Below are 17,839 nucleotides of genomic sequence, written 5' to 3' on the forward strand. Positions count from 1 at the left end.
GGAAACAAGAAAAAAAAAGGTTTATTTTAAGAAAAAAACCATCCCACTCAGTTGATGCAACTTTGTTTCATTACACAGTCAAAAAAAAGAAGAGATTTAAAGTGCAAAGATGTGACGATTTCCTGTGGTGATATCCTGTCTGACGTAAATCAATGCACTCTTTTGAAGATGAGCGCTGCTACACTGTTGCCCGTCTTGCCTCCAAATTGGAAAGTGGGTGTAGACAACTCCTGCACAAACTCAAATCCTGTGAAGCAACACACAAAAAAAATGTGCAAGTTATGAAATGTACATTGCACAAAACTAGCAGATGGCCAGAATCTTTTATCATCTTCTGTGGTTTTGTTACTAAAAAAGGAGCAGAACTGAGCAAAGATCCATTGACCATCTGTGATGCATCCTGGGGGGCTAGTGAAGACAGGCTGTCACTGTGAAAGATGAGATCTCAAAAAGTAGTGGGCCCTCCTCAACCAAAGTAGACATTGCTCAACTATTAGGTGGAAATGACTTCGGACCAACTTAATTGATGACAGCCAATCACATTTAAAACATTAAAGAAAACCCTCTTTTCATTGAGGAAAGCCCACACTATGTTCTGCAGACTCCTTATTCAATCACAAGGCCCCCTGCAGGCTCTCCAGAGTAACTACAATGAGGGAACAGATGACAGCTAATCTTACTGAAATTTGGACTTAACAGGCTCTTTTTGCCTGGAGCTTAACAACCTGCCAGGTAGCGATTGCTGAACTGTCTTAAATAAGAATGAGACAACAAAAAAAAACAAATATAAAGCTGTTACAAATCAAAGAGACAACTCTAAATCATACAGCTGCACACCCAAATGATCGACATGTTTTGACAAATGTTTTAACCCATTTACAACTCTGCAAGTGTGCCTGTAAAGTCCCTGAGAACCCTAAAAAAAAAAAAAAAACCCATAGAAAATAGGTTACTCAAGAAAGCTGAACTTATCAATCCTTTAAGTAAAAACAAACAAAAAAAACCAAACAAACAAATTAAATGTATTCACTTTCTCATTAAAAAAGAAAAAACAGAAAACAAAACAGCCAAGCAGTTTTTGTGTGATTTACTGCAGCAAATTCTTGATCTGGGTTAGGTTGTCTGCAGGTCAAAGAAATAATTCACTGCCTTATCTTAAACAATGTTAAAAAAAGAACCCCATGACATTACTTGAAGTTAAAAGCTCCACTAAAGCCTTAGTAAAGTGTTTTAAATACATTTAGATGTGCACACCAGTGCACCGGCCTTTTGCAACACCATAAAAAAAAAAAAAATTCAGGAAGCATTTAAGTAATATCAGTAGACTCAAAACTGCCTGAGGAATTAATTAACATAATCCTTGGCTGCATAATTAAATGCGTGAGCAAAGGTCAGGTTTACTTAAACTGTCTAATGGGCCTGATGTAGCCCATTTGCTTCAAGGTTCAATGTAATTCACTCACAGATGCTCTTCTTCATACCTTAGCTGTAGCAAGTGGTTATTTGAGCTACTGTTGCCTTCTTGTTGGCTTGAAGCAGTCTAGCCATTCTCCTTTGACACCAACAAGCCAATTTTCTCCCGGAGAACTGCCACTCACTGGTTATTTTCTCTTTTTTTGGATTATTCTCATGAAATCCTAGAGATGCCTGTGTGGGTAAATCCCAGCAGATCAGCAGTTTCTGAAATACTCACTGCAGCCCATCTAGCATCAACAACCATACCACATTCATAGTCACCTAAAATCACCTTTCTTCTCCATTCTTTTTCTCAGTTAAATATAAGCAGGTCATCTGGATCATGTTAACATGTTAACTTGGGTTGCTGCCATTTGACTGGCATTGATATCAGCATTTAACAGGCATGCCTAATAATATGGCCAGTGAGCATGTACATATTTTTAAGGCGTTCAGGTCTTTATCATCCTGTCTTTGAAATTTCTGCCAACACAAAACTGATGTGATATTTAATACCAATCCTCAGCCATGGTAAGTCAGTGCATTCCAAACAGTAATTAATTTTTTCTCACCTTCACTGAATCTGTCAAGTAGCTGCTCTTTTGTCCAATTACAGGAAGTGATGGCAAAGAATCCGTTATCCTTTAGAACATCTTTTAGGGCTTGGACATACTGTCTTTTGCCCTCGTTGGTGTTGACTGGGTTTAAGCTTATTGCATCAAATGTTCCTTTGTCGATACAGACGTCAAAACCTTTTAACTCCTTTTGACAACTTAAGAAGTCCATCTCCTAAAATAAAGAAAAAGCGAGAAGGTAAAAATGTAGTGATCAACACTACAGAAATGTGTACAGTTACCTGCAGAAGAAATCTTTCAGCATATACCAAGATGAAGTGTGCTATACTTCGATGGTTTACTTTAAAACTAAATTCCAACTGTTGACATGACAGCACTTAATTTTGCTGAGGGTTCTGGCCCACCATACCACTAGTGAAAGGACTCCTTTATCTGGACAGATGGCTGAACACCAGATCTCTGGGGTGAGCTCTAGAGCTACCTACTCACGACACATATTAGATTTATGGAGGAGGATCAACAGAGATTCCCTGAGGAGAGGTACAGCTATATACTGCTACAACTGACTTTAGTGTGAGTCTGTAAAAAAAAAAAAAGTGGAAAGACGTTGTAGGAATGCGTGAAGGTGAAAGTGTCAAAGGAGCAGCAGAGAGTGACTAATGGAAACTGCAAAGGGGGTCTGACATAGTTCTAAGAATGACCTCTGAGCAACAGGCACATTCATACAACTTACGTTGGCAGTTGTGCAGAAATGACCCAGATGCCAGCATACCATTTCTCTCTCACATACAATCACTGAGCCTTCCCCTGCACAGCTAAGGTCAATATTGACTTCAGTGGCAGCCTTTCTGCACAAGCAGAGCACGCAGCATCATAGGTGTGAAATGCATACAACATATATGCAACTGTGTTATGCATGAAGGAGTGGAAAAGTCACTCATCACAACCCTTATAGACCAGCCAGCATCCATAACTTGTTTTTCTTGCATGTATATGATAGAAGATGTGTGTTAAAGCCTGCCAAGTTATTTGGGGTATGAGGTTGGCAGACATCCACCACATTCAAGGCCTTCTTCCTATCCAACTCTCCCACATAGTAAACACAAGAAAGTTTCCTCCAACCTTCCCAGGCTCGAGGTTGGCTCACTGTATGCTGAAAACTATACTGTATTATTGGAACTTAGGAGGGATTCATTTTGTATCAAAGGGTGATTTGTACACTGCAGAAAAAAAGATTCACTTAGTCCTCTAAATATTTATGCAGAATCAATTAAAAGGTTCAAATGGTTCGATCATCATTGAGTGGCAGCAACTTAATGCACAAAATCCACACATATTTAAAATTTCAGTTATAAAGTGTGTTTGGCGTTACTGCTGGTCATTTCTGTGAACATGAATACAATGTATCATCTTCCTTAAAAATTTAAATGAACTCTAAATCTTGACTGGACACACCTTTACAGTGACATCTGTCAGGCCCTCTGCCTGAAGCACACTTCTGGCCAATTCGACAGACGCAGGAGAATAATCTATGCCGGTCAGATTCTTGTATCCATGTTTGGCCTGGTGGGGGGGAAAGTAAACAAATAAAAAATAAATTATGAACAGTTACAATAATAACCTTTGTTGTCCTTACTAACATGTCTGTAAAGGTATAAACTAAACAATTTATGTGATCTGGCCCTGCGTGTGCTGGTAAAAACAAGACACTGAGTTAGGTGCTTGTAAAAATACTTCAGAGGAAAAGCAACAATGACAAAAAGATCAGGGATTTTGTATTAGACTGGTACCAGAAGTGCCAAGTGTTAACAGAGGAAGGCATGGAAATTGGAAATATACATTAGCTGTAGATTTTTGGTTTAATAGTTTTGGATAAGATAGCTTGCAAAAGTCTCAGTTTCATTCTGGTAAGAAAAAAAAAACTACAACTGGGTTGGACGCATTTCAGAAAGTCCATGACCATCATGAATTAACTGTGATTAACCACAATTTTCTTGGAAAGCAGAGTTCAATCTCACTAGCCACACCTAGTCTGATTACTGTCAAGCATGCTGAATCAAGAAATTACTTAAACAGAACCTGTCTGACTAAGTAAAGAAAGCTAAAAGGTCTCAAAACCCAAGACATCATGCAAAAATCTCTGTACTTGAGGGTTTTTTTTTTTAAAGAAAAAAGTCAGTGAAAGTCACTGACATGTTTAGGTCTAGAAGGGGTCACAAACCAATTTTTTTAGGTTTTGAGACTCCAGTGAATTGCACTAAGAGCCAATAACCACAAATAGAGAAAATCTGTAACAGTGGTGAACCTTCCCACAAGTGGCTGGCCGACCAAAATTACTCCAAGAGCAGATAGATGGGAGAGTTCCAAGACAAAAATCACTGCTGAAAAAAAAAAAGATCACAAGAGCTTGTCTCATGTTAGCCAAAAAAAATCTTGATGAATATTCTGTGGACTGATAAGAGAAATGGTAAACTTTTTGGAAGGTTTGTATTCCATTCCATCTGTCTAACTAACACAGCAAGTCATAGAGGGACCATCATAGCAACAGTCAAACATGGTGGTGGTAGTGTGATGGTCTGGAGCTGCTTTGCTGCTTCAGGAACAATGAATTCTGCTCTTCTACCTCCTCAGGGAGATTATCTAGCCAGCCACCAGTTTGTGTCCTAAAGCTCAAACACACATGGGTTATGCAGCAGGACAATGACTCGATGATTTGGAGTGGTCTAATCAAAGTCTGGACTTAATCTGATTGAGATAATTTGGCATGACCTTAAGCAGGCCATTTGTGCTCAAACCCTCCAACTGTGTTCAATTTTTTTTAAAAAAGAAAAGAAAAGAAGATGGGATAAAATTCTCTATATTCACAACAATATGAATGACTCATTGCCAGTTATTGCAAATGCTTGATTACAGTTCTTGCTAGTAAAGGGGGCACAATCAGTTTAGGGGGCAATTACTCTTTCACATAGGACCAGGTAGCATCGTATAGCTTTTTCTACCCCTAATAAATGAAATCCTCATTTAAAAAACAAACAAACTGCATTTTCTGTTTACTTGGATTATTTTTGTCTAATTCCCCTAACAAAACCCCAGTACCTTGTACACTGGTACAGTACTGGGTACTACATAAAAGAACAAACATAAAGTGTCATTAATTTTACTTTGTCCATACCAGCTCAACTAAAAACGCTCCATTTCCAGTGCCAATATCAAGAATGGCAGCATTCTCTGGGATCTTCGCTTTGTCCATCCATCGCAGTACACGGCTCATGCTTTCCTCACCAAACCTTTTAAGAAGCCACAGGTTATTGTGAAGTGAAGCAAGCCATCAATTTGTCTCGAGAAATTATTATGGCTATGACCACTGTGGCCAATACACTGCATTATTACCATATCTCACCAACATCTCCAATATCGTTGAACGTCTCAAGCTCTTTTTGGTATGCATCATCCCAGCTGCAAAAAACACCCCAGATCATTTGTTAATGCTATGGGATACACATGAGATGCTGTTACGTCAAAACAAATTACTCATGTAGCTCAGTAAATAAATAAGTCAGCAGGATTCAGCTAAAAAGCTCGTATTTAATCCTTACTTAATCTACTCTAATTTAATAGTTTAAGTGTTACACGTTTCTACTTCTACCCTTCGTTTTATCAATGGTTACCTGTAAGCTTGTAGCAAAAAAATTAAACCTCTTCGTGCTTGATTTGTTGGCTATAAGTTGTGTCTATTTTATAGCACAGTGGACAAAATGTGTAAAGTGACTCTGAGAGTTGTATCCGCTAGCTAACTGTGTAGCCTGACACAAGACGTCCACAATCATAAATTTACGTTACAAACACTCACAACTCTTTAGTTCCGAGTTTGGACGTCCCAAAGTCATTTTCTGAGCATCGGTCTTCTTCTGAATCCGAGATATTTTCACAGCCACGCGTGCTCTCTCCGGCGTCTTCCATGCTTGTCTAGCCTGTCAATACGTGTCCTACAGTTCCCACAAGACTTTGCGTCTAAACGGCGTGCTTCCAACCGCAGGGGTCATCGGGATTGATAGGGATGTTTCCATCATGGCGGCATCCATTTCAGGTTATACTTTTAGTTCTGTGTGTTATCACAGCGCCAACAGCAACGCAGATCATGTAAGTGTTTTAAATTGTGCTTACAAACTGTCATGCGATGGTTGCTGAGACGTCTGTAGCTCAACTGTGTGTCTGTTCGTTCACCGGCGACGTTAGTTAGTGTTGTTTTTTTTCCAGTGTCATCATCCTGTTGCTGGCTAGCTAGTATTGGTTCCGTCTATTTACCGGCAAGTATAATTTATCAGAGTGTTCAGTTTGGGCAACATGATCACAGGGATAGTAATCGTAAGGTGATGTCATGTGTTACGGTGGCACAACTGTAACATATATAGCCATAGTTTTGCCAATAAAAGAACACCTGTTATGTCTATGCAGGAAATCTTATTGGGAAAGTTTAGATTCCAGGAAATACCCCGTACTACTTAGCATGCTAGCTAAGCTACCAAGTTAAGTGACTTCCGTGTATAGGTGCTCCTAAAATTTACAGTCGTGTCGACCTTTTATTTAAAAGGAATTTGCTATGTCCTCAAAAGCGAGATAACGCAATAAATCATAAAACGAGGTTACACAAACAGCTTTTTGTTTCTCTTGTTTCCGCATTGCTAGATTAGCTTGGTAGCCAAATCGCTGATTTTCACTCTCAAGTCACCAGTGTGTGTATTTAAACGGCTGGGATGCACAGATTTGTTTTTCTTTATTTTCTTTAAGAACATCGGAGAAACGTCGTCGATGAGAAATGAGTTAAAAAGCATATGTGAAATAAGTAAACCGAGCTGCCGACAGCCTCTGTTCACATCCGTTCTCGTCTTTAAAAAGTCGCCCCTGAGCAGGTGGATAGTTGCAGCTTGACTGGGCTGCAAGTCTGACTGCATTCCTGGCATAGGCAGAAAGAGCTGATTGTTTACCAGCAGCTGACGCGACCAAATGTTCACACAGGAACAAAAAGTGTATTTGTTGTTTAATATTACAGGTTACAAGGAGTCTTTTAATTGCAGTGGACTTATTTCACAGCAGATATTTTGACATGTAGTCTTGGGTAAACACAGGTGTTACTAATAACATTTTGCCTTCAGGTTACTGAGGTTACCATTCCCATAACCTCCGTTAGAGCATACTTCTCGCATAAAAACTAAAGGCAATTGGGCCTTTGAAACCAGCTCTAAAGACTGTTTTAATTCGTTTTTACTCGTGGTTTGGTCAAACCCACCATAAATGTTTTCAATTTCTGTTATTTTGATTGTTTTGCTGTTGTTAGAATTTAGTTATGTTTTTAATAATTTTATTATGTTGCATGATTATGTAAGTTCTATGTTTGCAGTAAAGCCCTTTGGTTCAACTTCTGTTGTTTTAAAATGTGCTATAGAAATGCGCTGACCTGACTTGATATTAATGACAGTTTGTTTTCTAGAACAGAAGGTGATTAGTTACATGTGTTTACCTACTGTGAAATAGGTCTGGCTTATGTTGTTGTTTGCTATGGACAGTAGAAATGTATCAGATTCCAATTTTCAGCACATACAAATAAAAATCTAATTTTCTTGAATGCAAAATATTGTCTTCATAATAAAACAAAATATGAAAGATTACTCGTCTCCATAATTTTCCTGATGCTGCTTTGATTCTTTTATTGCTCATAGTGAGGCTGCTGGCTTGCAGCCAGCTCTGAGCTCTAGATAACTTTGTTTAGCCACTTTGCCTTTCTTAGCTTCTTTAAAATGACCATGTTCACCTTGGTGAGTGCGATTTGATTAGGTTTGTTGTTGCAAATGTTTTTGCGGTGCTCCTCCAGTGGTTTAATTTGACAGACTTTTTTACTCATTTTACCACTAATCGCATGTCAGCATGTGGCTGCATATGCATGAAACAGACCAGCTTGAAGTCAGCTATATGGGAGACTGAGAATGCTAAAAATCTTATTCCTGTGTAGTGCCAAATAGTGATTTCATGTATTTGCCAAAAACAAATGACTTGTTGGCCTATATTCTGTCAAACACACTTCAAGCATATCTATCACATTGACATGAAGTCATTTTCAGGTAGGTAGAACATTCCTGTCACAAGGTAGTAGTGTTTTGTCAAAGTGGCTTTTATATATCCTTTATTTATCCTCGTAAAAATTCTCATGGCAATTCCGAATGTCTTTTTCCAAGAGAGGTCTGGCCAAGAGGGCAGCAGAAATTGCAAAAAATATAATGGTTCTATAAAGATATTTTAAGTGGCCAAAAAGGACTGGATGATTTACTGTGTAAAACAAAGAATTGATACAATAACACGGAGTCATAAAAATACTTGTAAAACAGGTAATTTGTTTTTTTTATTTGTGACTCCTTTGTAAATCCCGTTTAGTACAGCCTGTTCACCAGCAAAGATCCGGGCATCTCTATTGGAAGAGTGTTATTATCAGAATTGGTAATCTAGTGATCTTTATTTCACATAATATCTGGTATTTATTACTAAATGACTTGTGACTTCATCATTTGATTAGATCATTTTATTTTTATAACACATATAAAAACAACAGGAGTTGGTCCAAAGGGTAAGACTGGGTAAAAAAAAAAAAAAAAAAAAAAAAGGGGGGGGGGCAAAAATGTAGACGCTGTTGGGTTGATAATCCAAGTGACTTTGAGTTATAATATTGAGTATTAAGTTTAAAAGCCAACCTACGGAGAGTTTGAAGAATAAAGCAGCATTTTTAATATAATCAGGAAATGTGAACATTTATGTAATTATGGGTTTGTTGTTGTTTTTTAATGTTGTTTTTGTTTTGTTTTTTTATTTTTAGCAAATACTTTCTATTTATTCTATCAGGTAGAGACAAGCAAACCTATGCTTAGACAGTTAATTAATTAGCAAATTAATAACACTGGTGTCTTAACCACAATTCTGTGAAAACATCTTTACACAGGAGGGCTTCCTATTAGGAGATGTAAGGCAAGAAGAGACTGTGAGCATCAGTGACACACAGATCAGCAGCGCTGAACTGCTACAGGTAGTAGGTAAGCCCTGAAACAGACTAAACAACTTTTGTGATGACCGATTAAGACCGGACAGAACTGAGAAGCTCACACATTACAGTTTTAAAGCTCCTTCTCAAGGCAGACATGAAAGCGGGAAATGAGCAGATTAAAAGGCGCACCGGATTATAAGGCGCACTGTCGATGAACGGGTCTGTTTTCATACATAAGGCGCACCAGATTATAAGGCACATTAAGCGAAAAAAAAACAGTCAGATAAGTCAAACCTTAATCAACTCATTCTTCAGCCAAAAACTGCGCTTCTTCCACTTCTGTACCATTGATTCATTAATGTTGAATTCTCTCGCAGCTGTTCGATTCCCATGTTGTTGCAGTATATTAATGACTAACCTCATATTGTGGATGGATTATCTCAGTTGTTCCCCTGACTGAAGTTTAGTCCATTGATGTTAGGGTTTTTGTTTGCTGACTCTGTCACACATGTCTTGTTGAATTTGATAAATACACCATTGTCAATGACATCTCATTGATGTTGTTTTGTGTTATATATTTAAATTGTGGGTCTACACGTTGCCTTAAATTTGCATTAAGATTTGCATACATGATGATAAGTAACTAAAGAATCTTGTCACTGCTTGTTTTCACCAGAAATCCATCACCATGATCCTTGTGCACAGTTGTTTAGGTAAGATATGAGCTTTGTACATTTAAACAGGTTTCATTCAGTGTTCACTGTACAGTACACAGTATATGTACTAGTTTTTTGTTGTAATAGTGTAGTACAGACATTGTTTCATCGAAGCTAACATTGTACGTCAACAATTTGGTGCATTAGGGGTTTAGGAAAACTTGATGTAAAACTTTGTTGTAACACACGCTTAACAAGGTAAGGTAGGTGGATGAATTCTTACTGTCTAACTCACTGAAAACATGTGTTAGTGATCAGTCTCATTTTTTTCTCTCAAAAAACAGAGTACAGAGTAGCTTATGGTATTGACAGTTTAGATGATTACAGCTAAATCCATGTTAACACATGCTGTATTAATTTGCCGTTGGACAGTAGATGGCCCCATATGACAAGGCTAAAGCAGAGGAGTGGGAACATGATGAATCCATTTAAAATCTGTTTCTTCCTCTCTCTCATCAGCTTTTATGACTACGCAGGTAAAGTCAATGAAGAAAGTCTCAACAGCATTCTTAAAGATAGACGGAAAGTAAGTGAACTTTTTTTTTTTAGAGACGACTGAATTGCTGTGAAATGTCTTGTTACATTTATGCTTAAAGTAATCATAACAAATCCTATTTGTGAAATCATCATTGGGTTGAGAGTAGGGCTGGGTATCGTCACTGATTTCTAGAATCGATTCGTTTCCGATTCACAAGGTCCCGAATCGATTCGATCCACGATTCGATCCACGATTCGATTCGATTCGATTCGATTCAATTCACTTCGATTCGATTCGATTAAATTCGATTTAAATCTGGGAAATTTTGACAGTCAGAAATATTATAATTCAGATCAGTACATTTACATATTTTTGTATCTATAAAAAGGAAGCTGACACACGCAAGACTTTATCAAAGGTGTGAGCGTCACAGCAGATGCCTTTGTGTCAAAGTAGCTGAAGATAAAACACAGAAAAACATGAAGGTGGTTTTCCTGGCCTGGGATTTTATAAAAATATGTATCTGCAGTACATCAAAAACGAAAGAAAACCATTAATCAACATATGAACGTTACCTCTGACGTTACAGCGGTTTTATTAGAGACATGGCTAAGCGTTTTGCATTTTGCATAATTTTAAAAAGTTTAAATTTGTTCAATATTGAACAGCAGAAATTAGGTTTTCTTTTCGGAAGTATGTAAAACGAAAAAAAGGAAAAAACAGCGGCAGACAGTGCTGTAAACAACGGTAGACTTGTGCGTAGCAAGCAAGCGAATAATGCAGAAAACAGATTTTTAGACGGGAAACTGTTCTTGAAGTACAGAGAGAGAGAGAGAGCTGTGCATGAAGTGTGATTTTTATCGTGGTGGAAGCAAAACAGTAAAAGTCAGAGTGATTTCATGACGATGTTTATGTGAAGCGTAGTTTGGATCTTCTTTTGCTGCTGGTTCGGTCAATATTGTTTGGAGAGAGATAAAACTAACAGCTTTAGAATCAGTGCAAAAAGGGCGTGAACACAAAGCGCGGACCCGCCGAAACATCAGAATCAGCGAGCTGTCGGCTTTCAGCCCCGACCGTGTCCGTGCAGTTGTTGTGCCAAAAAGTGATTGTCTGCCAGAAAGTGATTGTCGTCCACGGGAGCCCGCGCAGCCGCTTAAAGCTGCAGCGCCCGTCGGGTGAGAAAGGCGACATCTAACTGATTCTGATCCGCGGGTCCGCGCTGTGTGTTTACGTCCTTGTGCAGAATCCGTGTACCTGCTCTCATTTACTGTTTTGGCTGTTTGGTGGTTGTTGAAATTTTGTGAGGTTTCACCTGAGATTCTGGCGTTTCGGGCAAAATAAATTTATATTAAAAAATCGATTCAGGATTTTAATGAATCGATTTCACGTTATCCAAGCCAGAATCGATTTTAATCGATGAATCGATTATTAAAACCCACCCCTAGTTGAGATTAATGACATTACACCCCCTTCCATATGCATTTAACAAAGGATGTACAAGTTTCATAAGACCTAAAAGTTTCTATTTTTGCAGACACACTGTGATGTCTTTTGTTCATTCAGCCTCTCCACATACTTGGTACTTTGTCCTAAACAGGGCATAGAGAGGCTTGAGCACATTTTAAAAGAGTTGTTTTTGTGGCCGTGCAGAATGTCATTGGTTGGTACCGGTTCCGGAGGAATACGCAGCAGCAGATGTCGTTCAGGGAACAGATCATCCACAAACAGCTGACCCAGCTGCTCGGTGTGCCCGACCTCGTCTTCCTTCTTTTTAGCTTCATCTCCACCGCCAACAGCTCCACACACGCTCTGGAATATGTGCTCTTCAGACCTAATCGAAGGTAATGACAGCTTTTGATAAATTATTCACCTTATCCACAGTTAATCCATTTCTGCGTCAGTGGGATTGTTTTGTGAGTTGGTATCAGAAAATAAACTGAGTTAAGCTATTAAAAGAAAAAAATGGATTGGTGCATCCCTACTTGTTACTTTTGATAACAAGCTGGTGCAGAATGGATTTTTGAAAAATGTGTAAATGGCAAATTATGATGCACAACATAGTATTTATAATGTTTCCTGAAGAAATTTTTCATGGTTTAAAAGTACTAACTGGTCATATCCACTCAGTAGGTACAACCAGAGGATTACACTTTCAATCCCAAACCTTGGTAACACGAGCCAGCAGGAATACAAAGTCTCTTCAGTTCCCAACACCTCACTTAACTACGCAAAGGTTATTAAAGAGCATGGGTAAGGTCTGAATTACCCGTTTGTTTTGTTTTGTTTTATTGTTCATCCTATGTCACTGGTAACTACCATTTTGGCGGTGGAGGGGTGGAAAAGGATTGTCTCCTCTGATAAGAATGGGGCTGCAGGATCCACCTGCTTTTCACCTGAAAAGGGTATACTAAAGTTTACCCTTAAGGGCATAATTAGCAGCTAAATCTCAACGTGTGTGTGTGTGTGTGTGTGTGTTTATGAAAGTTTATGGTTGACATTTTGTGCAAGTAGGATCAGCATACATTTGTTGGTGACTGCAGTGCAAAGCTGGTATGTGAAGGCCCGCGCATGCTTCTTCTCGTATTTCTGTTTTTGTATCTAAACTTAGACCCTCTGTTTCTGCTGTGGAAGAGTACCGTCTGTGTTGCAGGAAGTTTGCTCAGGCCTGTCTCTTCAGCTTATGCAGCTTGTACTTTGAAGAGCCAGTGGTTATCTATGGTTTAGCCTTACTATAGAAGACAGCCACAAAAACCAAAAATTATCTGTGGTCTTGATTGATAAAATATGTAGGTGTGTGCTGTGTATCGTTTTGTTTTCTTGAAAGATGTATTTGAAATCTTTTTTGGTGAATATGTCTGCAGGGCTGAATTTTTTGACAAAGACGGTGTGATGAAGGATATCCGAACAATATTCCAAGTCTACAGTGCACTACAAGATAAACTGCAGGTGGGTTGAATAATTCCTGTTATTTCACCTAAAACATTTTATGAACTTCTTTGGGCAGTAGAATATTTATTTTATTTTTATTTTTTTTAAATTTTGCATGAGATTTTATTTTTCTGATAAATTGTTTGCCCTATTTTTAGGCTGTGTGTGGCGAGGTAGAACAAAGTGAGCGTGTTAAAGAGAAAATTCAAGAGGATGTGAACAAACTCAAACAACAAATTGCTCTCAGGAAACGCAAGACTGCAGAAGAGGAGAGAAGTACGTAACTGATTTGTATTCTGTATACTGGAATTATGTCACTAATCTTTCAAATGTTTGCTGCTTTAAATTTTAGAACCACAAATTGGGGATTATAGTTGGATGTGGACAGTGAACTGACATCCTATAAATTGTAACATCCTTTTAAACTAATAGCTAATAATGCAAAGCTACATATTCAGAGAATTTCCGTTTTTAAGTTAATATTAGACCAGTCAACAGTTAATATGCATATAAGTGGCATTTACATTTATCTTACATGTTTATAATAGTTACATCTTTCTCTCTTCTCTGCAGGGCTCCGTGAAGCCCAAAATGCAGACTCCCATTCCACTCCAGAGGAGAACACAGAACCTTGTGAGGCTTCTCCGCTGTCCGGGATAACTTTCCCCACACCCTCTGCTCCGGAGCGGCCCAGTACCTCACCTAACCCACCATCTTACACTGACCTCATGTCCCAAGATGACTCTCTGCTGCCCTCTTCTTCCCCACCTACTAGTGCTGCTCTGTTACCCCGGCCCCAAGCTGTGGGCTCCCCAGGACACCCTACCCCTGGCCCTACCGTGATGGGCTTGGGTCTTGGCCACGGGCTGGGCCTGGGCCTCAGCGCAAGTTCAAATCCCGTTACCACTCCCAGCACTCCTTACCTTGGCAATGGTGACGGCTCAAGCTCTGACTCGTTAGACAGACAAGCTGCAGGGCAGGAAGACGATGAGGAGGAGGAGGACGACGATGATGATGAGGACAGTAGCGAATATGAGAACTTAGTGAGCGAAGGTGCTCACCTGCCAATGGTCTCTGCCAGCGTTTTAGCTCAAGGTCGACCAGCTGCCCTCAGCCCTGACGGGGACGCTCGTGGCTCGCAGGCCACATAAAAAAAACAAGCCACGGGATGTGTAAGGGACACAAATATGTGACACACCTTGAGAGGTGGGCATCGGAAGCAATCAAAGATGGGCAAATACAGACAAAAAGAAGTGCCAGTCCTGAAAGTGAAAGGCATGTGCAAGTGATGTCCCACTGTGTGTATTCTTGTCTTAGTCTGATCTCCATTTTAAGGGGAAACCTTACTAGGCTTTGCAGGCTTAAACAGGTGCATCTCACTGGGAGGAAAGTCGTTTGTCTTTATGTTTTGTTTCAAAGTGGGCCGGTTTTGGTATTTAAGTATGGCTTTTTTGGATTTCAGGGCAAGCAGTGAAGATTTTAACATTATTCAGGCCAACTGGTTGGCTAAGAGATTAGCCCATGCTTTCTGTATGTTAAGTGTATATCTTTTTGTTTCAAATTTGCATCACTGACTTTAAGCACCCACTCTTACATTGCCTCTTGCACTACTTTTGTTTTCTTGCTTTCTTCTACTCAAACCAACTATGAAAATGAAGGGAAAATATTCTGCGGCCTTCAACCAATTTTCAGTGAAGTAGGCAAATGATTGTTTACTTTTTAATTTTAAGAAAGAGATATATATGTAACTAGAATTTATTCAGTGTGCACATTTCTCTTTTCTATTTTCAACTTGTTAGTTTCTTTTCCATGTTTCACGGTCTTTAATTAACCGTACCGTTGCCTATTTAAATAATGATTAGATTTCAAACAAAATTTACTCTGCCACTTCTAGGATGGGTGCTTTTATATATATATATACATATATATTTTGTCAGATTAACAGTTGATCTAATTTGACTGACAGTGTCAATGTCTTGTTCTTCTAGGATAACACTGAAATTGTATGCGCTTTGCTGCACTTAACAAAATTTAAGATTTCTTTAATAATGTGCTATACCAATGCTGACATGTTGTGCCACTTGAGTAGTCCTCTTTGACCACCCTGAGCCAAAATCAGCTCAGCTCTTTTGCATTGTATGGGGTTCACAGGGCAAACAGTGTACTGTAGCTTTACTAACCAGATGCTTATGGTTCCCTTCTGCTGCTGCATCACACACAGAGAGCTACCACAAAAAAAAATTGCATCCATCTGTACTTCTTCATATAAAAACCTGGCTGCTGCTTCCACTTTACAGTGCTGGTTTTCTCAATACTACTGACCAATGTTCATGTTCATTTAACCACTTCCAGCTTACTTCTCACTATGTTCTTTATTAAAATCATAATGGAATTATGGCTGCCACCCCTGTACAGTGTGAATTGCAACTTTGGGAACAGAGACTGAGCGATCACCTTCATGTTTTTGTGTAGTTGAATGCAGACCTCATGTGTTGTGACCTGCCTGGGTCAGTGTAAAGTATATGGACCTGGTTTAATGTGATGAAAACATCATGACCTTGCTTCAGTATACAGTGCCTTCCACTCAGGGCAGTTTCAGTCTGCACACAAAACACATTCACAGACCTCTCTTTGGGGGGGGAAGTTGTATTTAAAAAAAAAAAAAAATACTGTGTTGTGTTTGCAATAATCAACTTCCACCTTTTTTTTTTTTTTTTTTTTTGATTGAGCCTTGCAGTTATATGCATGCATTTCCATAATGTCATGTTTTGTCTCCCCGAAACCGTCTTTTCTGCTTTCCAAAGATGTTTTTTTTTCCCCTCTACCTTTCGTGGTGGCTTCTGAGTGGATGTGTATCCTAATGTTGCAACTGTGACTGCTTCCTTTATTATTTGAAACTGGAAACATAAATGTAAAGTGAGAACGAATCTGTGTCACAACCTGGCAGCACCCAAGGCAAAGTTGGTGAGGTGACAAACAGCTTTTTAAACCTCTGGCCCATTTGAAGACAGCCATAGTGAGTGTGGGTTGATTTTGGTGCTGGATGTAAGGTGCCCTCCCCCTTTTTTTTTTTTTCCTTTTTTTGCGGGGGGGGGGGTCTCTAGACATTATTATATTAAGCATGGAATGGATTTTTGCACTGTACTGTTTGTGGAGGTTGTGTGACATGGTGAGGAGGTTGCACTCAGTTTGGAAGACATTTCAGGGTGGAGACACTTTGCCTTGTGAACAAGCTCTGCTTTATTTACACAGTCTGTTTTATGTCTTTCTTTTTCTTTTTGTCTTTCTTTTTTTTTTTTGCCTTGAAGGCATTTGATTTGCCCTGATGTGTAATGCCAATGCATCACTGGTCGGGAACTGGCACTCAGAAATGTTGCTGAATAATCACCCAGAGTAACACAATCACGCAATGTTAAAAGAAATGATAAAATCGACTTGTTAGGAGTGTTTCCTTTGAGTACTGGAATATAATAAGGAAATAAATAATGAATGTATAGTAAACACGGGGGGTGGGGTAGCATTTAAACTGAACTTACCGTATGAGCTTGTCTCAGTTGAGTGTTGTGGTATAGAGCAGCAGTTCTCAGTGTTGGTCCTCACTCTTGATCCTGGTCTTCAAGCCCTAGAGAATTTGTTTTTAAAAAATCCCTTCTGCCATCCTATCATGACCAAATGGTCATGATAGGAAACCAAAAGGGCAGAAGACCACTGGTGTAAAGAGTGAGAGACCTAACATTGTTAGGATCGTATACCGTTTAAGCTCCAATACACTCATGTACTCTTACTGTATAGAGTGACCTTTCACTTCCTCCACCCCCAAGTGGTTCATTGCAACATAAACACCTCCCCAAAGCACAAAGTCCAGAGCCCAGTTTAGATCTTCTTGGCTTTTTTCTGGATTTGTGTACTTGACAATAGCTGACCAAGGACTTGCTTGGATGAACACAGAGAATAAGGTTCTTAAACTGGGAGGAAAATAAATGAGACATGCATATGTGATATAATGCCTCTTTGTTTTCTTCTTGCCATGAACAGTCATTGTATGCTTTAAGGTTTTAATTTTTGAGAGACATTAACATGTAAGTGGGTGTAAATCCTCATACGTGCATTTTATTTGGATGTATTGTCTTTAGTATGTAAAGCAAAACGTTGTGCTTAGAGTTTGGGATTTCCTGGGAAGAAAAAAATAGTTACATCTGTGCAAGATAGCTAGGCATAGATTTTTATTTTTTTTTGCAGGTGAAAAATAAATTGAGGAATAGTTAATTATTGTGGGATGTAAATATCTGCTTGGATGATAGGAGCTTCCCGCCAATATCGTCACTAGTTTCACGCTGGAAACTGTTGGTCAAGCTGTCATGCATTACTGCAGACTGCTTGCTGCAGTATTTTTTACGATGACATCATTCCTTCGTCCCTTTTTAGGGGGGAATACCACGTGGTTGATTGCCAGATATGCAACATATTGCGATGCATAAATTTTAAAACAAACACATTTTACTCTGACTAACTAAGCCTAGCGACTGAAAGAAGATGTGCTCTAATTGCTCTTTTCGTTATTACTGTGATATTCGAGTCTGTTTTGCTTTGACTGAGCCTTTTAACAATTGGAATGAGAGACGTAGAATGCGATTGGTCGGTGTCAAGGGATACACATGTG

General features: G+C 39.0%; 2 protein-coding genes across 3 annotated transcripts; one reads left to right on the forward strand and one right to left on the reverse strand.

Moving 5' to 3' along the window:
* On the reverse strand, positions 1-6,042 carry eef1akmt2 (EEF1A lysine methyltransferase 2). Its single transcript, XM_003438392.5, has 6 exons — positions 5,881-6,042; positions 5,421-5,486; positions 5,203-5,317; positions 3,486-3,593; positions 2,028-2,244; positions 1-247 (listed from the first exon to the last, which is right to left on the reverse strand). The coding sequence occupies exons 1-6, from the start codon at positions 5,988-5,990 to the stop codon at positions 150-152; spliced, it is 714 nt and encodes a 237-aa protein (XP_003438440.1). The 5' UTR covers positions 5,991-6,042; the 3' UTR covers positions 1-149.
* A 9-nt stretch (positions 6,043-6,051) lies between these two features.
* abraxas2 (abraxas 2, BRISC complex subunit) lies at positions 6,052-17,178 on the forward strand. 2 transcript variants are annotated; one of them, XM_013271458.3, is made up of 9 exons: positions 6,052-6,170; positions 9,016-9,106; positions 9,734-9,770; positions 10,233-10,299; positions 11,902-12,092; positions 12,379-12,501; positions 13,113-13,197; positions 13,338-13,455; positions 13,753-17,178. In XM_013271458.3, the coding sequence occupies exons 1-9, from the start codon at positions 6,099-6,101 to the stop codon at positions 14,328-14,330; spliced, it is 1,362 nt and encodes a 453-aa protein (XP_013126912.1). In that variant the 5' UTR covers positions 6,052-6,098; the 3' UTR covers positions 14,331-17,178. The 2 variants fall into 2 exon arrangements, with proteins under 2 accessions (XP_013126912.1, XP_005474314.1); XM_005474257.4 differs by having other exon boundaries at positions 12,382-12,501.
* Positions 17,179-17,839: the final 661 nt, after the last annotated feature.

The sequence above is a fragment of the Oreochromis niloticus genome, linkage group LG13, assembly GCF_001858045.2.
Source record: "Oreochromis niloticus isolate F11D_XX linkage group LG13, O_niloticus_UMD_NMBU, whole genome shotgun sequence".
Classification (NCBI taxonomy): domain Eukaryota; kingdom Metazoa; phylum Chordata; class Actinopteri; order Cichliformes; family Cichlidae; genus Oreochromis; species Oreochromis niloticus.

Bases quoted from the DNA above. Each gene is read 5' to 3' on its own strand.
- eef1akmt2 (XM_003438392.5), bottom strand. From the start codon at position 5,990: ATGGAAGACGCCGGAGAGAGCACGCGTGGCTGTGAAAATATCTCGGAT. The intron at 5,487-5,880 runs GTGAGTGTTTGT...TGTTTTTTGCAG, and splicing joins AAACTCGGAACTAAAGAGTT to CTGGGATGATGCATACCAAA. The intron at 5,318-5,420 runs GTAATAATGCAG...GCTTCTTAAAAG, and splicing joins GGAGATGTTGGTGAGATATG to GTTTGGTGAGGAAAGCATGA.
- abraxas2 (XM_013271458.3), top strand. From the start codon at position 6,099: ATGGCGGCATCCATTTCAGGTTATACTTTTAGTTCTGTGTGTTATCAC. The intron at 9,107-9,733 runs GTAAGCCCTGAA...TGTTTTCACCAG, and splicing joins TGAACTGCTACAGGTAGTAG to AAATCCATCACCATGATCCT. The intron at 10,300-11,901 runs GTAAGTGAACTT...GTGGCCGTGCAG, and splicing joins TTCTTAAAGATAGACGGAAA to AATGTCATTGGTTGGTACCG.